At 51.4% G+C, this 23,280-nt stretch overlaps 5 protein-coding genes across 6 annotated transcripts in view; 4 read left to right on the forward strand and 1 right to left on the reverse strand.

Annotated features, from left to right (window-relative positions):
- The window catches only part of LOC114443682 (striatin-like), an 18,921-nt gene extending 12,587 nt beyond the window's left edge, over window positions 1-6,334 (forward strand). The window contains exons 8-18 of the mRNA XM_028417972.1: window positions 1,353-1,466; window positions 1,671-1,814; window positions 1,885-2,021; window positions 2,094-2,269; window positions 2,394-2,441; window positions 2,518-2,639; window positions 2,719-2,886; window positions 3,121-3,261; window positions 3,537-3,638; window positions 3,779-3,865; window positions 3,945-6,334. Of these exons, the coding sequence (XP_028273773.1) occupies window positions 1,353-1,466; window positions 1,671-1,814; window positions 1,885-2,021; window positions 2,094-2,269; window positions 2,394-2,441; window positions 2,518-2,639; window positions 2,719-2,886; window positions 3,121-3,261; window positions 3,537-3,638; window positions 3,779-3,865; window positions 3,945-4,114 (1,409 nt within the window). The 3' untranslated portion in view covers window positions 4,115-6,334. The remainder of the gene's footprint in view (window positions 1-1,352; window positions 1,467-1,670; window positions 1,815-1,884; window positions 2,022-2,093; window positions 2,270-2,393; window positions 2,442-2,517; window positions 2,640-2,718; window positions 2,887-3,120; window positions 3,262-3,536; window positions 3,639-3,778; window positions 3,866-3,944) is intronic.
- A 1,327-nt stretch (window positions 6,335-7,661) lies between these two features.
- LOC114436771 (BTB/POZ domain-containing protein 3-like) lies at window positions 7,662-10,178 on the forward strand. The gene is made up of 5 exons (XM_028407209.1): window positions 7,662-7,786; window positions 8,081-8,322; window positions 8,443-8,533; window positions 8,680-8,798; window positions 8,877-10,178. The coding sequence occupies exons 2-5, from the start codon at window positions 8,159-8,161 to the stop codon at window positions 9,907-9,909; spliced, it is 1,407 nt and encodes a 468-aa protein (XP_028263010.1). The 5' UTR covers window positions 7,662-7,786; window positions 8,081-8,158; the 3' UTR covers window positions 9,910-10,178.
- A 1,272-nt stretch (window positions 10,179-11,450) lies between these two features.
- On the forward strand, window positions 11,451-15,201 carry acaa1 (acetyl-CoA acyltransferase 1). The gene is made up of 12 exons (XM_028407222.1): window positions 11,451-11,712; window positions 12,031-12,124; window positions 12,399-12,456; window positions 12,531-12,610; window positions 12,687-12,729; window positions 12,814-12,912; window positions 13,057-13,137; window positions 13,238-13,428; window positions 13,508-13,687; window positions 13,789-13,844; window positions 14,388-14,533; window positions 14,613-15,201. The coding sequence occupies exons 1-12, from the start codon at window positions 11,536-11,538 to the stop codon at window positions 14,686-14,688; spliced, it is 1,281 nt and encodes a 426-aa protein (XP_028263023.1). The 5' UTR covers window positions 11,451-11,535; the 3' UTR covers window positions 14,689-15,201.
- Window positions 15,098-19,994, reverse strand: esf1 (ESF1 nucleolar pre-rRNA processing protein). Its single transcript, XM_028407197.1, has 14 exons — window positions 19,915-19,994; window positions 18,796-19,195; window positions 18,332-18,633; window positions 18,151-18,264; window positions 17,907-18,016; window positions 17,662-17,814; window positions 17,474-17,588; window positions 16,836-16,992; window positions 16,585-16,767; window positions 16,377-16,504; window positions 16,192-16,282; window positions 16,032-16,123; window positions 15,803-15,958; window positions 15,098-15,721 (listed from the first exon to the last, which is right to left on the reverse strand). The coding sequence occupies exons 2-14, from the start codon at window positions 19,172-19,174 to the stop codon at window positions 15,365-15,367; spliced, it is 2,337 nt and encodes a 778-aa protein (XP_028262998.1). The 5' UTR covers window positions 19,175-19,195; window positions 19,915-19,994; the 3' UTR covers window positions 15,098-15,364.
- An 18-nt stretch (window positions 19,995-20,012) lies between these two features.
- ndufaf5 (NADH:ubiquinone oxidoreductase complex assembly factor 5) lies at window positions 20,013-22,864 on the forward strand. Of its 2 annotated transcripts, XM_028407332.1 has the most exons (12): window positions 20,013-20,065; window positions 20,225-20,566; window positions 20,845-20,885; window positions 21,032-21,095; window positions 21,256-21,303; window positions 21,387-21,490; window positions 21,618-21,657; window positions 21,726-21,923; window positions 22,128-22,188; window positions 22,267-22,350; window positions 22,522-22,604; window positions 22,682-22,864. In XM_028407332.1, exons 2-12 carry the CDS (start codon window positions 20,354-20,356, stop codon window positions 22,766-22,768), a joined length of 1,023 nt encoding a protein of 340 aa, XP_028263133.1. In that variant the 5' UTR covers window positions 20,013-20,065; window positions 20,225-20,353; the 3' UTR covers window positions 22,769-22,864. The 2 variants fall into 2 exon arrangements, with proteins under 2 accessions (XP_028263133.1, XP_028263143.1); XM_028407342.1 differs by lacking the exons at window positions 20,013-20,065; window positions 20,225-20,566; window positions 20,845-20,885; window positions 21,032-21,095; window positions 21,256-21,303 and having other exon boundaries at window positions 21,471-21,476.
- The last annotated feature ends 416 nt before the right edge of the window (window positions 22,865-23,280 follow it).

Below are 23,280 nucleotides of genomic sequence, written 5' to 3' on the forward strand. Positions count from 1 at the left end.
ACAGAGCGTTTCAAGAGACGGTGCTCTGTACAAACAGGACTCTTAATCCCAGCTGCACTGTGACACAGCAACAACTGCCTGTCAGTCAAAACAGTCACACCCATAGTTATGCGTAATCTTAAGTCTGAATATAATTAAAACGAGTGTGTTATCCTCCCCAGCCAGCCCCTAGAGGCTGCAGGATGAACTGCAGGTCTTAACACAGCTTGAGCTCTGAGCCCGGAGGCTGCTGCTGCTGCTGTACACACACGCACCCCTACACACACACACACACACACACACACACACACACACACCTACACACACACACCTCCCTCATCCAATTACATGCCTGATCTAAACACAATACACCCTCAAACAGTAACCACAGAACATCACTGCTGCCCTTTGTCTCCTCATCTGTTGGATGCTGATGCTCTCTGTAGACGGCTCATGGATTCAGACACAGCTGGATCTGGCATCGCTGCGTCCTCCTCCCGCCCCTCCTGCTCCTCCCACTCCTCCTGCCCTCCAGAGTTCCTTCAGAGAGAGGATTAGTGACATCATAGCACCATGTGACATGATGACTTCCTGCTCTGTCTTCACAACATGAAGTTCTGCCCGGCTGTCCGTCCTCACGGTCCCTGTGCTGTTACTTAGCAACACTCTGAGTGTCAGCGGGCCAATGGCAGAGCGCTCCCACACACTGTGACTCAGCACTTCACAGTTAAAGCCGCGCTGACTCAGCGGCTCTGTCCTCTGCTGCAGAACAGACGTTTGAAGTTTGAAGTGAGCCTGCTGCTCCTGGTCAGCTGACGGTTAACCCTCTCTGGGTTGGCTGCAGGCTGTTATGAAACAGATCGCCACTTCTCGCTCTGAAGCTGTTCTCTTCCTGAACCACGTCCACGCCTGGCTCACCTTGAGCTGCTCCCGGGACGCTGACCTCAGGTCCTGCTGGCTGTTATCATGGCAGCCATCAACACTAAAGGGAGTAACAGCAAAACTCAGACTTCATCCAGATGCTTAATTATCCACAGGGGGGAGCTGTTCATCAGATTTACACATGCCAAAAGAAACCACCCACACCCACAGCTGCTGCTCCTCTCTGTGCCTGCAGGAGGCGATGTACACATCACAGTGTTTTGTTTGTTTCATACCAAATGAAGACAATGAGAGCAGATCTCTGCTGCTGGCTCCCGGTCTTAATGCTAAGCTAGGCTAACCATGTTCTGACTGTAGCTCCGTGCTGACAGCAATCTGTTGATGTCATAGAGTGCCTAGTGTGTGTGTGTGTGTGAGTGATGTTTTATGTGTCTGTTAGATATTGAACTGCCTCCAGTCACTTACAGCCGGCTTCTCTCCCCCTCCCGCAGAGAAGGACGAGCAGCCTCCTCTGGGGGAGCTGGCCTGGGATGTGGACCAGGGTCTGATTGCCCAGCTGAAGGAGCAGTACAAGAAGGAGCGCAAGGGCAAGAAGGGGGTGAAGAGTAAGTCCAGCAGCTGACCTGTTCCTCTCTTGTCCTCCTTCATCTCATCATTTCTTCCACTTAGTCTGAGACCTTGTTTAAGAGGACGTTGGACTCACGGTCTATTTTTCTGTAGTGTCTTTAGTGTCTGTGATCTTCCTCTTGAGTCTGTGCTGCTGCTTTTTTTCTTGCTTCATGCCGCTCCTCTTCCTCTTTGTGCTCCAGGACCAAACCGGTCTAAACTCCAGGACATGCTGGCCAACCTGCGAGACACTGAGGACCTGCCCTCCATGCAGCCAGCTGTGACGCCCCCCTCCCGGCCCATCGTGCCCCGGTTCAACGAGCAGGAAGTGGGCCGCCCTGATGATGGTAGGCTGGCCTCCTTCCTGGTGTCAGTCCCCCCTGACTGCACGTGAGCTGACGGTTTTCTGCATTTCAGAGGCGCTGACATTCCTACCGTCCTCCGGGAAGTCTTTCATCCTGGGCAGAGTGGACGAGGCCGTTTCTAACGAGCTGGGCCTGGGAGAGCTGGCCGGACTGACGGTCGCCAACGAGGCAGAGAGCCTGCCGTACGACGTGAGTGAAGCAAACAGAATGTACTCTCTGCAGGGAGCACAGAGTGATGCTGTGAGAACGTTCCTCCCTCAGATCACCAACAATAAAGACGCTCTGCGGAAGACCTGGAACCCAAAGTTCACCCTGCGGAGCCACTTTGACTCCGTCCGGAGTCTGGCCTTCCACCCTGTGGAGCCGGTCCTGGTAACCGCCTCCGAGGATCACACCCTCAAACTGTGGAACCTCCAGAAGACGGCGCCCGCCAAAAAGTGAGACGACCTTTCACACATTCCGCAGGGACACATCAGTTACTCAGAGACATGCTGTGACGCTCAGTCTGGCCTGATGGTGACAGTGTTTGTGAGTTGTCTGCTCTCTGCGTTGACCCTCCAGGTGTGCTGCTTTAGACGTGGAGCCCATCTACACGTTCAGAGCTCACAGGTGAGCAGACTCTGTCTCTGTCTTCAGAACGTGTTTCTGTTAAAATCTCATCCTAACCACGGGCTCCTCTGTGTAGCGGCGCCGTGCTGTCAGTCACCATGAGCTCCAGCGGGGAGCAGTGTTTCAGTGGGGGGGTGGATGGGACCATTCAGAGCTGGAACACCCCCAACCCCAACATCGACCCCTACGACTCATATGGTACGTCCGGGTTGGTCTCAGCTACATGTCTGTCCGTGAAGTCTTCTTTCTGAATGTTGGTGTCTGTTTTTTCCTGCAGAGGCCTCAGTCCTGCGGGGGGCGCTGTGTGGTCACACAGACTCGGTATGGGGACTGGTGTACAGCTCGACCCATCGCCGCCTCCTCTCCTGCTCAGCTGATGGAACGGTCCGACTGTGGAACGCCGCCGACGCGTCGCCGTCTCTCGCTGTTTTCAACGAGAGGGGAGGTGAGGAAACTCCAGGCTATGTGCTGTCTCTGAGTCCACCAGGTCCTGAGTCCACCAGGTCCTGAGGAGCAGCTGATTACTGGCAGACCAGCCCTCAGCTCAGCCTCTAAGAGCCAAACTGCAGACCTGTATCCAGACTGATGGACTCTTAGTTTCCCAGCAATCCGTGTGTCTCCTCGTGTTGTGTTCACTGTCCTGGGACATGATGAGTGTCTGCTGTTTGTTCTTTCTCAGAGCTGGGAGTTCCGACGTCAGTGGACCTGGTGAGCAGCGAACCGCATCACATGGTGACGTCCTTCAACACGGGACACATGGGACTCTTCAACATGGAGACGCAGCAGCTCGTCCTGAAGCTGGATTCTGCCGGACCGCCAGGTAGGACCGCCGCTCTACACAAGGCCTGACCTCACTGAGGGAGTAACTCTGTCTGAAGTTAATCTTTGACAAACAGATGCTTCGTCTAATCAGCCGGGGCATTTTTCAGGCAGCAGGACTCTGAAGACATGACATCAGTCACACAGACTCACAAGCTCGTGCTGAGTTGAAAGTGACTGATGATTTCCTCAAAGACACAATCCACACACATGCTAACTGCTACAAGCTAGCCTGCAGGTGGTCCCCGCTAACATCGCCTCACTTCCTCCTCACAGAAGCTCCCTGCAAGATCAACAAAGTGCTGAGTCATCCCACACTGCCAATCACCATCACGGCTCAGGAGGACCGGCACATCCAGTTCTTCGATAACAACACAGGTAAGACGCGCAGGAGCTCTGCACCAATCGGAGACGCTTTCATGACATTTACTTTGACACCTGTCCATCTCATAAACTGTGGCTGGTGGAGGGATACGGCCGTGAGGCGGTCAGTAACGCTGACTGTGTTTAAACTGAAGGCAAGCTGATCCACTCCATGGTCGCCCACCTGGACTCTGTCACCAGTCTCGCTGTGGATCCAAACGGACTGTACCTCATGTCAGGAAGTAAGTCAATAATCTCAGTTTTGTGGACTTAGTCTGTGCATAGTCATCCTGATTGGCTCTCTCGCTCTCGTTCTTTCAGGTCACGACTGCTCGATCCGTCTGTGGAACATGGAGACTAAGACCTGCATCCAGGAGTTCACCGCACACCGCAAGAAGTTTGAGGAGTCCATCCACGATGTGGCGTTCCACCCCACCAAGTGCTACATCGGCAGCGCGGGTGCTGACGCGCTCGCCAAGGTCTTCGTATGACCCGAAGCCAGCGTGCAGCTGAGGTTGGGGCTCCGAGAGGAGACGTCCTGATGGGCTGTGTGTGTTTTTATGGTGATGTCTGCAGGTGACAGAGACCTGGACTGGCCCTTTAAGATTCCTCATATTCATCCCTGCCCCCTCCTGGACTCGGGCCGGCCCGGGTCCTGAAAACAAACACGCCTCACAGCAGAAGAGGGGCTGTTAAACAGGGGAAGCTTCCTGTCCGTCACTGAACATCTGTCATCATTCAAATGTGCCTTTTTTCTGCAGAACATGGAGGACAGACGCTGAATCCTCATCACCACAGACTCACCGTCTGGTTTTATTTGTTGTGCCTGAAAACGACGACGCAACGTGCGCCTGCGTGGCGGAACTTTACTCTGTCTGCATGAAAAGTGTGAGCATTCAGGGACACAAGCAGCGACGCACAGGCTGTCACAGGGCTAGCTGAGTCCGTGTGGTTGTTTCTCACTGTTGGAGGCAGCCTCTAGTGGCCACAGGAGGGACTGCAGGGGGGCACAGTTATCTGAGAGGGAGCTAACGGAAAGGTCCAAAACCTGCAGGCATGACCTCCATGTTAAGAAGGACAAAACTTGTGCTCCACCTCTTTGTCCATGTTTGGATCATGGGGGAGTTTCTGTTGGTGCTACCAGCAGTGACATCATGGATGATTTAACCCTTTGTTTCTGGGCTGTCTGTCGTGGCCCGACGCCTGCCGTTGTGTCCCTGGTGAGGACTGATGCAGACGTAATAATTTGATCTGATGAGCAGTGGACAGAGAATGAACCAGGGTGACGCCTGCTGACTGAAGGATGCTGGGAGTCTGCGGTGTGTGTGCTGCTCATACTGCTGCTGGAGGGTATGCCTGTGTGAGGACATCCTGAAGCCTCCACCTGTCAGCAGACCTCCGCCCTCCTTTGCTCTCTCACAGGTTGTAAAATATTTTGTAGATGTGCTGGTCGTCGTGGTGACCAGGTGAGAACGTGCTGCTGTTTGTTGTGGAGCTCCTCACTTTACTGTCCTCGGCGGCCATCTTGAAGCCAAGAGATGCTTCCTGCTCATCCTGACAGCCGTTGCTAATGCTAATTAGCTCCTTTAGTTGTGAAGTAACTCCCCAGCCTGCACACGAGCTCCTCCTGTGTACATGCTTTCTCTGCTGAATGCTCAGATCAGTGTTTGTGTATGAGTGGGCTGGTTTTTAAAGGACTCTTTGTGTTGGATATTTTCGTGTTTTACTTGAACAGTGATGTGCGGGGTTCTGCTGGTGTTTGTGCGTTGTGACGTCACCTCTCAGCACTACAGAGCCTTTTATTTCTGCTTCTTATCATCTCAGACATTGGGCTGCTTTCGTTTGATTTTAATGTAAAGGGGGGATGGATACATGTACAGTTTTTAAGTTTGAAAGAAATTCTATTTATTAACCTGTAAAGGGAAACGTCAGAGGACTGTGAACTGACTGAGGGAAGAAGTCTGAAGCTCTCCTGGAGGATGATGGGGGAGATGAGCGCAGCCTGCTTGGTTCGCTCAGTTTCTGTTACGATTCTGTTTCATTTGTTTCTGATCGTGAGAACCTGGATCTGCACAAATCCACTGCAGCAAGGAGATGATGTTCCTTCAAAATAAGAGCGTGTCCACACTTGGCCAGCTGATCTGTGCAACTCTAAACTAAAAAGCACTGAGCTCATTAACACTACAACACCATCAGCCAATCAGCTGCTCACACTCATGTTTAGGTGCTTTCTAAGACTTTGTAATGTTAGCTTGTAGCTTAGCATCATAAACATTGACGTAGCTCACCTCCACAGAACAGCGACCAGACCCGGCCATCTTTCAGCTCCTGTGGTCACAACATGAGGTCCACGGATGGAGCGCTGTGGTCAGGATCAGTCCTTCTATGTCCTATTCCAGGTCGCCATGGTAACGAATCCCTTCCCCTCTGCTGGTTGGTGTTGAAGCATTTTCTTCAGGGTCAGCTGGCTGAGTGTGGCTGCTCCTCCAGCAGCAGAGTCCATCAGAGCCTGGCTGAAGAAACACACAGTGAATCCAGCTCATCCTACTTTCCTTTAAAACACAGTGTAACGGCAGCAGCAGCCTGCAGGCAGCCCGTCTGCTCCAGCTCTGCAGTGAGAGCAGCCTGTATTTAATGTGTACAGAGAAGTTACAGCAGCTGATCTGAACCACAGATCTGTCAGTAACAACAATAAAGGAATATGTTGTGTATCACTGTGTGCGTGTTCTTCTGTCCATTGTTTTGGGCTCTTTATTTTTTAATATTAAAAACATCAAGATTAAAAATTCTCCAGCAGAAACTACAGGACCTGATAGAACCGTATGTTCCTAACAGTGGTGGAAAGTAACTTAAGTATTTGTACTTTGTTACTGTACTAAAGTAAATCTTTATGTATTCATACTTGTCAAGTAAAAATAATAGTGCATACTTTATACTTTTACTCCATGTTGCAGCTGTTACCTGTACTTTCTCCTCCACTACATTTCTACAGTGTCTGTAGTTCCTTGTTCCATGTGATGAACACAGTGCTGGACTGATGTGAGGTCAGACTCTGCATGGAGGTGGTGTCACGCTGCCAGCTGTGTTTCTATAATGAGCCTCAGTCACGATGCCGGTGCTCTGGCTCAGTGAGCTAACTAGTTAGCTGCTGTCTGCTAACACAGGTCCATCCATTAATGTCTGATGAACATGAATCATAACATGAATCTACAGCAGGAACACTGACACAGTAAACATGCTGAATAGTTTGTTATCTGCAGCCACTCTGTTCACTTGATGCCCACAGCCTGCCTCATGACACACAGACCTGTCCATAGCTGCTTCTGGACTGAACATGTACATTAACTACACATGGTCCATTTTAATTTGAGATGATTTCTTTGATTATTTTAACCTGTTCAGATCCTTTGCAATGGAAATCAATAATATATATTCGGTGTGTGAGTACTTTTACTTTGAATACTTTAAGTACATTTAAAAGTACTTAAGACTTTTACTTAAGTAGGATTGTTGATGTAGCACCACCTGTAAGACCAGAAGACACAGCTCCACCTTTAAGACCAGAAGACACCAACTCCACCTTTAAGACCAGAAGACACCAGCTCCACCTTTAAGACCAGAAGACACCAGCTCCACCTGTAAGACCAGAAGACACCAGCTCCACCTGTAAGACCAGAAGACACCAGCTCCACCTTTAAGACCAGAAGACACCAGCTCCACCTGTAAGACCAGAAGACACCAGCTCCACCTTTAAGTCCAGTCTACACCCTTCCAGTATAACAAAGACCACAGCTGGTCTGAACCACAGTGTGTAGGACTGACAGAGAGTTACAGACGTTGTGACTACAGACACAGGTAGAGCAGGACCGACTGACTCTGATCTCCACCGTCCTTATCAATATAATTCATCATTATTGTGATCAAATTAAAATATTTGAACCTACATTCTGTCTGGATTAATGACGTGTTCGTCCTCCGGCCCCTGGGTGGCGCTGATAGGTCTTGTAGAAGAGCTTGTGTTGTTGGCGGAAGTGGCCGCGGGTCCGGCGCTCTGATTGGCTGGCAGGCCTCCGCTGCTCAGACGGATCCTGCTGGTAAACAAAGCTGCTGCTGTAAAACTTCAAGCGAAGGAATGACGATAAGAACTTCATCCTAACACCGCAGTAAGTGAAAGCCAAGTGTTGTTTAACATCAGCAGGACGGAGGCCGTTCATTTGCCTCCCGTAAAACCTCTTCACTTGTTTGCTAACTAACTAGCATAAAGACGCTAAAGTTAGCGCCTCCTCCGCGGCGCCACTAGTTCTTTGACTGTTCGCTGCTGAGATATTTCACTGTCGCACCTTTTCATCGATGTTAGCTTTAACGAAGCTTTTGGACAAAGTGAGCACATGATGCTAGTTTAGCTGAAGTTAGCCGAACAGTATAGATTTGACATGGAGTCTGGTTGCTGCTTGCAGAGTCTCTCGGCAGTCCTGTCCACACTCTGCCGGGCCCCGGAGCTGCCATGACCCGGCCTGCGATCTGACTGAAGGATAATGGCTGCTGAGCTGTTTCCCACCAAAAAGCTGGTTCCGTCCGCCTCAGCGAGCAGCAGCACCTCCATCCAGCAGTACCAGCAGCAGAACGTGACCAACAACAACACCGCCGCCACCCAGGGCTGCTGCAACTGGCAGGGGCTGTACCCGACCATCCGAGAGAGGTAAGAGTGCGGGGTCAGGGGGGCAGGTCTCTGTGGCACCCAGACCCTTCAGCTGTGACCACATCAGAGCAGGTGTGTGTTGGATTGAGGTCAAATGGTTCCTCTGACTGTGTCCTGCAGGAATTCAGTCATGTTCAACAATGAGACGATGGCCGATGTTCACTTTGTGGTTGGACCACCAGGGGGGACGCAGCGAGTCCCTGGACACAAGGTGAAGACACACACACGCTCATTTGTTTACTGTGGGCATCCTGATCATCGTGTTAGCTCTGTGTTGTGATGATGATGATTGCTGTGATGGTGTCTCAGGTTCATCTGTCTTTAAAGCTGCTTTTGTTTGTTTTTTTGTCCATGCAGTATGTCCTGGCCGTCGGCAGCTCTGTGTTCCACGCCATGTTCTACGGAGAACTGGCTGAGGATCAGGACGAGATCCGGATCCCTGACGTGGAACCCCCCTCCTTCCTGGCCATGTTGAAGTAAGTGTGCTGGGTGTGAATGGACTTTTCTTCACCTGCTGCAGCTCTGACCTGTGACTGTGGTTTCTGGGTGTGCAGGTACATCTACTGCGATGAGATCGACCTGTGTGCCGACACTGTGCTCGCCACGCTCTATGCTGCCAAGAAGTACATAGTCCCTCACCTGGCCCGGGCCTGTGTCAACTTTCTGGAGACCAGCCTGAGTGCCAAGAACGCCTGCGTGCTGCTGTCGCAGAGCTGCCTGTTTGAGGAGCCCGACCTGACGCAGCGCTGCTGGGAGGTGATCGACGCCCAGGCCGAGCTCGCGCTGCGCTCCGAAGGATTCTGTGACATCGACACTCAGACGCTGGAGAGCATCCTGCGCCGAGAAACGCTCAACGCAAAAGAGATGGTGGTGTTTGAGGCAGCGCTGAACTGGGCCGAGGTCGAGTGCCAGAGGCAGGAGCTGTCGCCCACCATCGAGAACAAACGGCTGGTGTTGGGGAAGGCCATCTACCTGATTCGCATCCCCACCATGGCACTGGAAGATTTCGCCAATGGAGCGGCGCAGTCCGGTGTGCTCACGCTCAATGAAACCAATGACATCTTCCTGTGGTACACTGCCGCCAAGAAGCCTGACCTCCTGTTCTGCACCAAACCCCGTAAAGGCCTGGCGCCGCAGCGCTGTCACCGCTTTCAGTCCTGCGCCTACAGGAGCAACCAGTGGCGGTACCGCGGCCGCTGCGACAGCATTCAGTTCGCCGTGGACAAGCGTATCTTCATCGCTGGCTTTGGCCTGTATGGCTCCAGCTGTGGTTCAGCCGAGTACAGCGCCAAGATCGAGCTAAAGCGCCAGGGCGTGCCGATGGCACAGAGGATCATCAAATACTTCTCAGACGGGTCCAGCAGCACCTTCCCCGTCTTCTTCGAGTACCCGGTGCAGATTGAGCCAGACACCTTCTACACTGCCAGCGTAGTGCTGGATGGCAACGAGCTCAGCTACTTCGGCCAGGAAGGCATGACCGAGGTGCAGTGTGGGAAGGTGACCTTTCAGTTCCAGTGCTCTTCGGACAGCACTAATGGCACAGGCGTGCAGGGAGGACAGATCCCCGAGCTCATCTACTACGCCTGAGCCGGGGCAGACCCCCTCACTGCCATGTTGAGCTTGAACTGGAGACGAGTTGTGAGGATGCTGATGGAGGAGCGTCAGACTTGGGACTCAGACATGAAGACTGAAACATGAACCTTCACATTCCTCCAGCACCTCTGGCGTGCTCGTTTCCCTTTGCTACAGTGGAGGTGTAACTCTGTGAGGACACACACCCCCCACGTCTCCTCTGTTTCATATTTTTTTCCAATTTTCTATTTCTAGAAAAAAATCCCATTAAAGTTTGAGATTAAGATTAAGATTAAGAAACCTTTATTAGTCCCACAATGGGGGTACATTCTGAAGATATAAGACAAGTTTATGGAGGATTATTTTTAACGGTGGATTAATACACAGCTATAGAAACAGATCACCAGCCTTGGTTTTAACATTATTCTCAAAGGACACATTTTTTAGCTTAGTGAATATTCAGATCAATATTTATTGATGAAACATCTGCCACCTCTAATCAACCATCAAGGCAGAGATGTTGAGTTCATCAGAGGTCTGGCAGCAGTGGATGGTCCACTCAGAACATCCATCCGTGTTCTGTCTGACACATAGATCTTTATTTACTTGAAATATTGCAGTTTAAAGAAAGAAGAACTGAGCCGGCAGCACCCAGCCAAGAGCCCACAGGGTAACCATAGCAACGTGATACTTCCTGTTTACGTCTGTTGACTGACCTGTGATTCTTCAGAACAGCTGCTGAGTAGGTAAACACACGCTGAGGTGTGTGTGTGTGGTGTGAACAGGCCCGAGCTAAGAGAAGCATGTGTTCAGATGCCTCTGAGGGCTCCTTCACAATAAGAGCGCTCTGTGGCCTCAGACTTGATTTGAAACATTCCTGAAGGACTTTGACGAAGTTTTGATGAATGATGACTTTGTAATTGCACATCTCCTCCTCCTCTGGTGCTGTCCTGTCTCTGGTGACCTGTGCTTACTTAAAGGGACACTTCACCCAGCTAAATCATCATATATGTTTCTTTGTGTGTACTCAGACATCCTGGGCTTTTTTTTTTGATAGCACTACATCCTGTTTGTTCGATATATTTCTGTGACACAGACAGTTTTCTATCTGATTCTGAAGACATCTGTTTTCTTTCTGTTGTGTGATTCCAGCTGAATGTGCAGTGAGTCAGTGGCCTTATCAGTGTGATGTTGTGGTGACAAATTTGGAAATAAAAGTTTCAATAGATTCTCAGTCTTTGTTTGAGGATAGAAGAGCACGTTATATACAAGTGTAAACAGAAATGTTTGTTTTACATTTGTTTACACAGTAAATATCTTGGCATAATAAAGCAACATTTAAAGAAACATTTAAAAGTTTAAAATAAAGATTTAAATATCTTTATAAGTTTTTGTTTGTAATATTTTTATTACGTTGTAACTAGATAAAATATATAAAATATAAATATTAAAAAGTCACATTTTAGGGTTAATATTAGAGCTGATCAATAAAACTCCGTTACTGATAAAAGTTTACACTTAGTGAAGCAGAGTGCGACGTACGTCGTTCTGTTTGTCCCTCCGCTGCTCCCGTCCGATCCCGGAAGTAACGCAGGAGTCCAGAGTCCAGACTTCTGTGAGACTTCTCGCTCTGGCGCCGTCATGCAGAGACTGAAGATCATTTCTGGGCACTTGTGTCCCGGTTCCGCTGGGTCCGGTCAGGACTTGCGGAGGACGGAGTGCGGGTCTGCGGCGGCCGGGGTCGCCTCCCCGGACGACGTGGTGGTGGTTCACGGGCGGAGGACCGCGATAGGAAAAGCCAAGAGAGGAGCCTTTAAGGTAGCTGCGGCTCAGCCTGCTACATGTCCACAGCACCAAAACACAACACGGACTTTACCGCGTTTGTCCGAACTGTCGCCGGAAAAAGTTACTTTGAGTGGCATTTAAGTGGTTAAAGTATTTGTACTTTACGCCTTAAGCCGGACACACACGTCATGGTTTGATAAACACACACAGTCAAAGTTCGGGACTTACCTGATCGATATGACTAGTACGGAGGCCCAGAGGGACAAACAGCACCCCAGGGCCACCGTACACACATGTAGTTGTCTCTGACAGGTGTGTCACGTGGTTGTCTGACGTTGTAATCGTCCTCAGGACACCACACCTGACGAGCTGCTGAGCGCCGTGATGACCGCTGTGCTGGCGGACGTCGGACTGTCAGCTGACCAGCTGGGGGACGTTTGCGTGGGTGAGACACCTCCTCCCTCAGGGTGTAACGTTGTGATTCACTGTGTGACCTGATGGCCGCACCTGGGCGTCAGCTTTACTGCAGAACAGCACTTTCTGGGATGCTGGAGGGTTTCCATGGCAACACAGGTTTCCGCCACAGGCTGGAGTTTGAGTCACTTCCAAGCTGAGTCTGGACAAATGAACAAAAGTTAAATGGATAAAAGTTTATGATCATCTGTACTAATGGGCACCAGGAGCTAAAAGCTAATGTGTTTTACATATATGTGCTGCAGGGAACGTGCTGCAGCCCGGAGCTGGCGCTCTGATGGCCAGGGTGGCGCACTTCCTCAGGTCAGTTACTGATGACATCACAGGTTCGCCTACATGTCCTCAGAGTGTCTCTCACCAGCCTGTCTTCTTTCCAGTGGCTTTCCAGAGACGGTTCCCGTCTTCACCGTCAACAGGCAGTGCTCCTCCGGCCTGCAGGCCCTCCTCAACATAGCAGGTAACACACCGACACCACGGCTAACACACAAACACGGTGTGTGTCCTCACACTGACCGCCTGGACTGTCTGTGCAGGAGCCGTGAGGAGCGGCTGCATCCACCTCGGCCTCGCCTGCGGGTCAGTGTGTGCGGCTTCGGCCACCTTCACATTGTGAAGTATGTGTGATAACAGTGTGTGTATAACCTGCTGTGTGTGCTGCAGCGTGGAGAGCATGTCGCTGCGATCCATTGGTAATCCAGGAGATCTGAGCGCCAGGCTGGTGGACAACGAGAAGGCCAGAGACTGCATCCTTCCAATGGGGTGAGATCTGCTGCTGCAGGCGGCCGAGCTGCGACCGTTTCAGCCTTCATTTATTAATTCACAAGAAAAACCTAACTGTTTAGGATCATAATGTGTGTGTGTGTCTGTGTGTGTCTCTGTGTGTGTGCCTCTGTGTGTGTGCAGCATCACCTCAGAGAACGTGGCAGAGCGGTTCGGAGTCTCCAGAGAGCAGCAGGACATCTTCGCTCTCAGCTCTCAGCAGAAGTAAGTCTTGTTGCGTTTCTGTTGTGTTGTGTGAGGAAGACAGGAAGGTGCTGTGTTGTGTTACGTTGTGTTGTTGATGAATCTGTTGTCGTGCCCTCAGAGCGGCCCGGGCGCAGAGCCTCGGCCTGTTTGACCAGGAGATCGTTCCCGTCACCACCAGACTGGGGGATGAGGACGGTGGCGAGCGTCAGGTGACGGTCACTAAAGATGATGGCATCAGAGCGGGAACGACGTTGGAGGGACTCAGGAAGCTGCGACCTGCCTTCAAACCTGACGGCAGCACCACAGCAGGTCAGACGACCGAAACCATCTCACACACACACACACACACACACACACACACACACATTCACGTACATCTCTGTCTCAGGTAACTCCAGCCAGGTGAGTGACGGCGCTGCGGCCGTGCTGATTGGTCGCAGGTCTGCAGTGGAGGCTCTGGGTCTGCCGGTCCTGGGAGTCCTCAGAGGCAGCGCCGTGGTTGGTGTCCCTCCAGATGTTATGGGCATCGGACCAGCTTTTGCCATCCCTGTAGCTCTGCAGCAGGCAGGTCAGGCATGCGTGTGTGTGGACTGATTTTCAGGCACAGGTCATTTCTGGATTACTTCAAACAGACCGACATGTCTGACTGTTGATGTGTTTCCTCCTCAGGCCTGACAGTGGATGATATTGATGTGTTTGAAATCAATGAGGCCTTCGCCAGTCAGGTGACTCTCTCTCTCACACACACAGATCAAACATTTCAGACACAGTTGTTTGAGCTCTTCCCGTGCTGATTGTTCATCTCCATCCTGTCTGCAGTCAGAGAGCAGTCAGAGTGTGTGTGTGTGTGTCTGCAGTCAGAGAGCAGCCAGAGTGTGTGTGTGTCTGCAGTCAGAGAGCAGTCAGAGTGTGTGTGTGTCTGCAGTCAGAGAGCAGCCAGAGTGTGTGTGTGTCTGCAGTCAGAGAGTATGTGTGTGTGTGTGTGTGTGTCTGCAGTCAGAGAGTGTGTGTGTGTGTGTCTGCAGTCAGAGAGTGTGTGTGTGTGTCTGCAGTCAGAGAGCAGTCAGAGTGTGTGTGTGTCTGCAGTCAGAGAGCAGTCAAAGTGTGTGTGTGTGTGCGCAGAATAACTCAGGTATTCAGACAGAAATCAGCTGCAGGAAGCTGCAGGTCAGACAGTGTTGGTCATGTGACTGCTGCTGCTCACATGTGACTCCATCATGGCTTCCTGCTGGGTGCTGAGGAGGACAGGACTTTGTGTTTTGTTTCAGGCGGTGTACTGTGTGGAGAAGCTGGGCATCCCCCTGGAGAAGGTGAATCCAAATGGGGGCGCCATCGCTCTGGGTCATCCTCTGGGCTGCACTGGGGCTCGACAGGTGGTGACGCTGCTCCACGAGCTGAGACGCCGAGGCAGGAGGTTTGTCCCTGTGGAGCACAGGTGTTCCTCGGCTCTGCCCGGTTAAAATGTGTTCTCAGTGTTTCTGATGTGTCCGCAGGGCGTACGGCGTCGTGTCCATGTGCATCGGGACCGGAATGGGAGCTGCTGCCGTCTTTGAATACCCGGGGCCGTAGGAGCAGCCTCCTGCAGCTTATGGCTCACTGTAGGAAATGTTATGATCTTAGCAGTCACTAATTACCCACAATGCTTTGAGCTAAGAACCTGGCTTCAGTAAAACAGCTTAGAACCTGGCTGGTCCACTTCACCTGTCAGGTGTTTCAGGTGTTGATGCTCCTTCTCAGAATCAGCTGATGTGAAGTGCCTACATTTTTTACCGATGAGACCTCGTCAGCCTTCAGCTCAAACGATTGGTGCTGGGTTAGACTGTAACCATGGCGATGGTAGTAACATGTGAGGTAATATGCCTCATACGCGGTCTGTTCCGTCCCTGATCACACTACACTGCTGATCCTCCACAATAAAAGCCTCTTCATCAGGAGGAGGCTTTTGTTGTGGGAAATGACTGAGGGTCGAGCCTGCTGATCCCTCATAGCTCAGTCTGAGAGCGTTTATTTAAAGGCAGAATATAAACATTTAATAACACATTTAAGATGTTAATAACACATTAATAAAGCCATGTTTCCAGACTGATCCTCTCTGGTTTGTTGTGTGTAAATGATTCAGTCCTCTGAATAAATGAGTCCTCACAGCTTCAGTGTTTTCTTCTGTACTGACACATCAGACAGAGACGGCGTTCTGTGGATGGCGGCGGTTTGGATCCAGCCTGAACGTTCACTCACAGTCTGATCGTCACGCCAGCTTCTGCTTCTTCCGAGCCTGAAACTGCTCTGTTTTACTTTTAATGGATTTGACGAGCAGCGACAGACTCGGGTCCATCGTCTTCTTCGCCGTCGCGCTGTCAGAGTCCTTCTCTTGTCTTCTCTCTGCTGCTTCCTGTTTACTGTGAGCCGCCCCTCCTGGTGTAGCCGTGGTCTTCTGAGTGCTGAGAGTGTCCTCCATGCTCCGCTGCTCCTCCTCTCGCCTGCGCTGCTTCTCGGACAGGATGCTTTGCGTGGCTTTGGTCTTTCTGTAGCTGGGGTGGGAGGGGTCCAGGTTGAAGAGGTGGGAGGTGAACATGGCCTGGAAGCGGGGGTCTTTGACATCCACCTGCAAACAGAGGGGGGGTGGAGGTCAGCGTAAACCTGTGTACCAGCCACCCATGTCAGGTGTGAATGTGGCGGTTGTTACCTGGAAGTCGTCGTCCTGCAGCGGCTGCTCGCCCTTCTTCAGCAGCTTCTTCCTCTTCTTCTTGCTCAGGTTCTGCTGCTCCACAATCTTGTCGTAGTTGAAGTGTTTGTGTTTGGAGTCCTCAGCATCATCCTCCATCAGCAGAGCCATCTCAGCCTGCAACACACACACAGACATTTAGTCACTGAGGTTCACAGACCACAACAACAGCTTCCGGTTTGATGTGGACCTTCTGTTTCTCCAGCTCTTCTTCCTCCTCTGCCGTCTGCTCCGCTTCCTCCTGCTTCTTCTTCTTCTTCCCTTTCAGCTTCTTCTTCAGCTCTGCAGAAAAACACAGATGAGTGCTGGCCGTGGGATCCGTGTGAATCACAGACCGACCGACTGATCACCTGCAGCACCGAGCTCCTCTGCAAAGAAGGGGTCGCTGAGGTCAATATCTGGAGGAAGCTCGTCATCACTCAGGTCTTCATCGTCGGCTCCCTGAGAAACCATCAGACAGATGTGAGGCTGAAAACTGACACGGTGTGCGATGTTTGGAGAAAACCCTTCCCAGCATTCCCTGTGTCCTGCTTACCTGTTTCCTGTCAGACTTCTTCTTCTTCTTCTTGTCCTTCTTCTTCTGCAGGAACTCCTCCCAGGGCGTCAGCTTGTCTTGTCCCTCCAGCTTCTTCTTCACCAGCTGCTCCGTCGTCTCCTTCAGGCCTGCACGATAAAACAGAGTGTGAACCAGCTGCAGCTGCACAACACAACAGTCTGACACACACAAAGAGGCGCCCTGGTACCTGGCACCCATGTGATCTCCATCTCCATGTCTTTGTCCTCCTGCAGCTTCTTCTCTTTGTCCCGGATGCCTTTCAGCAGCTCTCTGTATTTGGAGATCTGTACCTCACTCTTTTTCTTTTCTTCTTTCTGCTGTGGTTTCTCCTCCTCCTCCTCCTTCTCCTCCTCTTCCGGCTCCTCCGCCCCTGTCAAAAGCAGACCTCCTTAGCACTGCTTTGTCTCAACACATTTGCGGCTGTTTCATGCTCCTCACCTTCTCCAAACTGCAGCTCTGCATCGTCACCATCCGCTTCGTCACTGGAGGAGGCCAGGTAGGCGTTGAAGTCCATGTTAAGCAGCTCATCTTTGTTGAACTTCCTGTTCAGGGCCGTCACACGCTCGTGGTCAGTTTCGTCCCACGTCAGCTGCACCTAATTGGTTCAAACGGATCAGAGACCAGGTCAGTCTGAGTGAGTCTCAAAGCTCTGCCAAAAAGTGCCGAATGATACATGAGACACATGGAGGTAAATCTTGCCACAAAGTGATCAATCTTCTCAGAATGCAGTGTGAGTGGAGCAACTTTTCACTTTCACCAATATCAGCCAATCAGACGGAGGTATCAGCAGACAAGTAGACACAGACACAGAGACATGGTGTCCCCAGCGGACATCAGAGAAGATGTCACTACATGTGTGGAGGTGTGGAGGACGGCTAGCATAGCTGTCTTTAGCTTAGCATTAGCATTCCTTCTACACTGCATGTGAGGATCAGACTGACAATAACATGAACGACTCACTTCACATGAACGCTGCTCTCAGATCTGCAGATGCTGAATGTAAAGTTCCAAAAGGACCACAGAGGACTGTAAACATCCCTTTCCCTTCGTTAATAACTTGCAGGTAAGCTTCTTACCTTTGAGGTGGCTGCAGCCGATGAGGTGAACAGTTTGGGTGTGTACGCCATCAGGTTCACGTCCGTCGCCTCGTCTTTGGGCTCCTCATCAAACATCATATCGTCGGGGATAAACCTGTCAGCACACATTTTAAGTTCAGTGTAATCGCCGTCTGAGGCGACAGGAATCAGGTTCAGTGATGTCGTACCGCAGGTCCAGGACGGAGCAGCTGCTCTCATACTCGTAGCCGTCACACTCCTGGTAGATCTTTGAAGCCGTATCCACCGAGTCACACTCCACCACAGCGTAGAAATACTTCAGACGCTTGAACTGGTAGTCACGCATCTTCTCTCTGTAAACCCTGAGAGGAGGCGCACCAGCAGAACAGATCAGAGGAAGAGGAGGAGGAGCAGAAGGAAGAAGAGGAGGAAGAGGAGGAGGACTTTCACTCACTTCTCCTCCTCTGTGTCGTCCTCTGAGTCGTCGGGCAGCACCTTCAGCTCCAGGGGTCCCTGGGTCTCCTCCATTTTCAGCCTCTCCTTTCCAAACTCAGAGGGGTAGATCTGAACAACAACACCCAGCATGCACTGCAATTACCTTCTCTCACAGTCAAACTAACGGTCTGAACATGTAATGCCACCTCAGATCACCTGACATGTGACACACAAACACCGACTACGCCTCAGAGCAGCTTTACCTTGACAGACAGCACAGCTCCCCCTTTAGGTGTGAAGGAGTTGAACAGAGCCAGCAGGTCTTTGGCCTTCATGCGGTCCCAGTCCATGTTGCAGACGGCGAGGCGTGTGGACACCTGACACAGACAGAGTTAAGACGTTTCCTGCAGGCGGAGCCGCCTCCCACCCTCGCCATCAACTCACCTCATCACTGCGCTGAGCGTCTTTGCACAATTCCCCCCAGTCATGTTCGATCTCCTCTTCCTCTTTCCTCAGGATGGCCTCCACCTCATCTTCGTCATCTTCATCGGAGCTGGTCTCTATGTTGCCTTTCCCTCGGGCCAGATCAGGCTCGCTGTCACTGTCTGAATCCAGACCAGACTCCTCCTCGGCTGATCCACTCACCTCGTCGCTCTCCCCCTCCTCTTCCTCCCCCTCCTCCTCACTGCTGCCCAGGTCGACAGCATCCTCCTCCTCAGAGTGCTGCTCCTCATCATCGTCATCACCTGAGGAAAATATGAAGAGTCCTTGTTGTGTGTGCAGTGAGAGAGCCTTTATGGTCACTGTGTGTTAGATCAGTGGCTCCTGATCAATCACAGGCAGATGCTTCCCTGGGGGAGGGGCCTGTCACAGGGATGTCAATCATTTGAATAGAAACCACAGCTCACCCTCCTCAGAGACCCTGACTCCTCGTGCAGGCGGCTGTCCTGCAGCTCCACCTTCCTGCACTTCCCTTCCTCTCTTCACTGGTTTCTTCTTCTTGCCCTCCACCTGTGTCCTGCTCTTAACGTCCTCCTCGTCTTCCTCCTCGTCTTCAGAGTCAGACAGTTTGTAGAAGCGCTTCAGGTCCTCTGTGGAGCTGTGGTTGATGGGGCGGCCTCGTTTGTCCACCGTGTACTTCACCTTGAAGCGCTTGTCATGGAACATGGACTGAAAGCGCTTGTCGATCTTGACTTTGCGCTCCTTCTCAGGCATTTCCCAGAATCGAGGGTCCTTCTGCACCCGCAGGAAGCGCTCGTCATCATCCTGCTTCTTTTTGGACGTCATGGTGGCAGCGGTTCAGCGCACCTTGCCGAACAAAAAGAGGACAACACACACACACATACGTGAACAACAAAACAAAAACAAAGACGACAAACACTGATTCAGATACAGAAGATTCAGCGGAGTCCAAGGCACTCTGGGCTGATCTGTTTAATACAGATGTTTGAGGTAGATGACAATCAATAAAAATGTTCTCGTCTACAAACAAACACTTGGGTTTGGAGTCCTTTGGTCACATATCATAGAAACTCATGTCAGAGACGTCTTGCAGGAGTCGAACCCGTCTAGCAGTCTTCCTACAGTTTTTTATTTTAATGTGTTTTATATGCTTTTGTATTGGTGGACAGCACTTTGGCCAACAGGGTTGATTTTAAAGTGCTCTATAAATAAAGCTGAGTTGAGTTGAGTTCAGTACAAAGCCTGTATAATAACTTGTTTACATATGAACAGTCCATGGGTGCGCTACGAGTCCGCTTTTTATCAGAACTTTCAGTCTGCAGAGAGATTGTAAACAACGTGAGTCTGTCCCTCAGTGGACTTCTGTCCAGACCGGTCTCTGGACCCTCAGCTGTTCATCCTCAGACCTCCACCGCGAGCCGACATGTAAACAAAATGTCCGCCCAGAGAGGCTGCACTGAAACGGCGGGAAAACCCACAGCGGCAGAACCACAAACAGCGCCGAACATAATAAAACAAAACAAACATGAACTTTACAGGATATTAGAGTTAAACTACCACCGTACCTCACTGATCCTCCTTCTACACGTGCTTTCCCAGCATGCTCCTCTTCCGTGACCTCGCTGCGTTCCCGCCCCTTCTTGAAAAGGCAGCCGCAGTGGGACAAACGGAGCTAAACGCGCAAAACACTTCCGGGCTAACAGCGGCTAAGCTACAGTACGTAAAAATGCCAGTTTTCCTTCCAAAACTAGGAATAACACATGTTTTATAGGTCCTAATCGTTTATTATTCCTGTGTGTAAATTATTTGACAGTTTAAGCAGCAAACAGCTGCAGAGGGGGACTGTACCTTCACACATGTTCCGTTTCCTGGCAGTGACCCAGTCCAGAGCTTTGAAGGAGTTCTGCAGTTCTGCAGACTCCAGTTCCAGAGTTTCCTCCTTGCCGTCCCCTGAGGTCATTCAGCATGGAGGACAGGAAGCGGTGGTAACATGAAGGCAGCACCATGAGCAGAGTGTGTCTCAGCGTCCTGCAGGGGCTGCACGCAGCCGGCTGGAGCTCCAGGCTCCAGGCCGGGCTCAGGTCGGAGCCCCGCAGGGTCCTGTCTGCATCAGGCAGGGGCCGCATGAACGTCTTCAACAGGGAGATGAAGAAGAGGCAGAAGAACTGGGCTGCATCCCTGCAGGACGGAGGCCTGTACGACTACCTGAGGGACGAGGTGAGGCACGGGCAGGGCCCCTAAGTCCAGGACGAGTCCAGCTCCTCTGTGTTATATAGTCTTCTCATTGACCTTGTTGTCCTTCATCTCTTGTGGTCAGCTGGTCGGTGTGTGTCTGTCCACGTCCTCCCATAGTGATGCTCACACTGTTTAATATGAAACTACCTGTCAGACTGTGATGAACATGCAGCTGGAAACACCTCCACCTGTCTGACATCTATCTGTCAGACCTCTGTCTTATCTCCACCTGTCTGACCTCCATCCTTGTTTCTTTGCAGGTTGGCAGTCGAGTGGCTGATCGAGTCTATGACATCGCAAGGTGGGTCCATGAGGAGGCAGCTGTCACAGCGGGGGCCAATCACAGTCAGGGGACATTTGGACCTCAGACAGCTTTAATCTGAAACACCTCAAATGAAACAACAGATAAAACCTGAAGCAGTAATCATCTGTGCTTTGTCTCCTCAGGACGTTTCCTCTGGCTTTGGACGTCGGTGGTGGAAAAAGTCACATCGCAGAGCATTTAAACAAAGTAGAGTCAGTGTGTGGATATTAGCATGTTAGCTAGTGGCCTAACAATAACACTAACCGATAAAGTAACTAACAACAAGCTAGCTGATTTAGCACGCAGACCAGCCCTGCGTGTCGAGCTGATTTAAGCTGTGGTGTGTGTGTGTGTGCGGCTTTTTCAGGACGTTGTGGAGCGTTTGTTCCTGACAGACATCTCACAGCAGGCTGTGGTGAGTGGAACACACACACACACACACACACACACACAGTGAGGGGCTGTGTCTGAGAGCTGGCTGATGTGTCCCCTCCTCAGAGACGGGGCAGACAGACAGAGATCCCGACTCACTGCATCCTGGCTGACGAGGAGTTTCTGCCCTTCAGAGAAAACACCTTTGACCTGGTGGTGAGCAGCTTGGTGTGAGTAATGCACACGTTTCACTGCTATCAACCTGCCTATAAGGTGGTGGCCTTTGTTTACATCTACACACAGGAGCGTAGGTTTGTAGGAAGGCCCCTCACAGTGTGTCACCTGTGGTTCTTTCAGTCTGCACTGGATCAACGACCTGCCCGGAGCGCTCAGACAGGTGAGAGGGGCAGGTGCAGGGCGTCAGTGTGTGTGCAGGTACTCAGACCGTCTGTGGTGTCCTCTCAGATCCACCAGGTGCTGAAGCCAGACGGGGTGTTCATCGGGGCGATGGTTGGCGGGGAGACGCTCTACGAGCTGCGGTGCTCCCTCCAGCTGGCTGAGACGGAGAGGGAGGGAGGGTTCTCCCCCCACGTCTCCCCCTACACGGCCGTCACCGACCTGGGCAACCTGCTGGGCCAGGCCGGCTTCAACATGCTCACTGTGGTGAGACACACACACACACACACAGGGTCATTCTGTCTCATTTACGTACAGCAACTGTTCATCTACGGCAGCCCTGAGGGGTCACACAGGGTCAATCATGGACCGCGCTGGCCGCCATATCAAACCTCAGCACTGATAACTGCAGAACTCTGAAATGATCAGAATAAACAAAGACAGCTGTAGAAACATGTTTTGCTGTTCCAGGACATCGACGATGTTCAGGTTCACTATCCAGGAATCATGGAGGTCATGACGGATTTACAAGGTACAACATACAACATACACACTGTATGATGGGGGGGGGGTGTTGATGTGATGAGTGAATGTGTGGCGGTCTCTGCAGGTATGGGTGAGAGTAACTGTGCCTGGAACAGGAGGTCACTGCTGCACAGAGACACCATGTTAGCAGCAGCAGCTGTGTACAAAGGTGAGTCTGACACCTCTCTGTCACACACACAATGCAAAGTCATGTCTGTGTGTGTGTGTGTGTGTGTGTGTGTGTGTCACACACACCCAGAACGCAAAGTAATGTCAGTGTGTGTGTGAGACCTGTGATCAGAGACCAGTCTTCCTCTGACCTCAGTGTCTCTGTTCACAGAGATGTACGGGAACGAGGACGGCTCCATCCCCGCCACCTTTGAGATCCTCTACATGATTGGCTGGAAGCCTCATGAGTCACAGGTGAGAACGGCTGATGCGCGTCAATCACGCTGCTCCAAGTTCAGGGCAGCCTTCACAGAAGCTTTTTTTCTTGTCAGGCCAAACCAGCGAGGCGAGGATCAGCCACCACGTCGTTTGGAGATCTGTCAAAGATCAACCAGCCGAGCGGAGCCGAGAAGCCATAGACCAGCAGAGCTGCACGTCATGCATCTACTGTAGAGCCTCTGTAGTTTGTGTCAATCCGGAAACTGTTTACTAGAATAAAATTAAGTTATGAAGCATCATGTTTCCTCTAGAAAGTTCACTTTTAGAAACAGAGACGTTGACTCGTTACACAGTGAAACAGGAAGTGCTACACACACAGAGATGAACTCCAACTCCCAGAGTGCACCGGGCTGTTGCTGCTGTAAACAGCTGGTAAAGGGAGGTTGAACTGAGGTTGAACTGATGGCAGCAGTGGTCATGCTCTGCTGTCTCTGTCAGGACGTGTGTGCACTGTATCTGTGCAACGGAAAAAGGCCATCTATCTGGAGGTGAGCACAGACCGCAGCATGGTGGCAGCTCATCCCGAAGAAACAGCCACACAGAGGAAGCACGGACCGGAGCCAGAGCCGCCAGGCTCCTGGAGAGTCCACGTGGGAGCGCCTGCAGGCGCCTCTCTGGTGGTGCTGCCAGGAGGAGGCCCAGCAGGGCTGCC

The sequence above is a fragment of the Parambassis ranga genome, chromosome 1, assembly GCF_900634625.1.
Source record: "Parambassis ranga chromosome 1, fParRan2.1, whole genome shotgun sequence".
Lineage (NCBI taxonomy): Eukaryota > Metazoa > Chordata > Actinopteri > Ambassidae > Parambassis > Parambassis ranga.

What these genes read in the sequence shown, in the direction of transcription:
- LOC114436771 (XM_028407209.1), top strand. Translation starts at nt 8,159, where the DNA reads ATGGCTGCTGAGCTGTTTCCCACCAAAAAGCTGGTTCCGTCCGCCTCA. An exon ending in TACCCGACCATCCGAGAGAG is followed by an intron (nt 8,323 to 8,442) that starts GTAAGAGTGCGG and finishes TGTGTCCTGCAG; the next exon opens with GAATTCAGTCATGTTCAACA. An exon ending in AGCGAGTCCCTGGACACAAG is followed by an intron (nt 8,534 to 8,679) that starts GTGAAGACACAC and finishes TTGTCCATGCAG; the next exon opens with TATGTCCTGGCCGTCGGCAG.
- acaa1 (XM_028407222.1), top strand. Translation starts at nt 11,536, where the DNA reads ATGCAGAGACTGAAGATCATTTCTGGGCACTTGTGTCCCGGTTCCGCT. An exon ending in CCAAGAGAGGAGCCTTTAAG is followed by an intron (nt 11,713 to 12,030) that starts GTAGCTGCGGCT and finishes AATCGTCCTCAG; the next exon opens with GACACCACACCTGACGAGCT. An exon ending in GCTCTCAGCTCTCAGCAGAA is followed by an intron (nt 13,138 to 13,237) that starts GTAAGTCTTGTT and finishes TCGTGCCCTCAG; the next exon opens with AGCGGCCCGGGCGCAGAGCC.
- esf1 (XM_028407197.1), bottom strand. Translation starts at nt 19,174, where the DNA reads ATGACGTCCAAAAAGAAGCAGGATGATGACGAGCGCTTCCTGCGGGTG. An exon ending in AGAAGTCTGACAGGAAACAG is followed by an intron (nt 16,283 to 16,376) that starts GTAAGCAGGACA and finishes ATGGTTTCTCAG; the next exon opens with GGAGCCGACGATGAAGACCT. An exon ending in AGAGGAGCTCGGTGCTGCAG is followed by an intron (nt 16,124 to 16,191) that starts GTGATCAGTCGG and finishes GTTTTTCTGCAG; the next exon opens with AGCTGAAGAAGAAGCTGAAA.
- ndufaf5 (XM_028407332.1), top strand. Translation starts at nt 20,354, where the DNA reads ATGAGCAGAGTGTGTCTCAGCGTCCTGCAGGGGCTGCACGCAGCCGGC. An exon ending in ACATCTCACAGCAGGCTGTG is followed by an intron (nt 21,304 to 21,386) that starts GTGAGTGGAACA and finishes TCCCCTCCTCAG; the next exon opens with AGACGGGGCAGACAGACAGA. An exon ending in TGCCCGGAGCGCTCAGACAG is followed by an intron (nt 21,658 to 21,725) that starts GTGAGAGGGGCA and finishes GTGTCCTCTCAG; the next exon opens with ATCCACCAGGTGCTGAAGCC.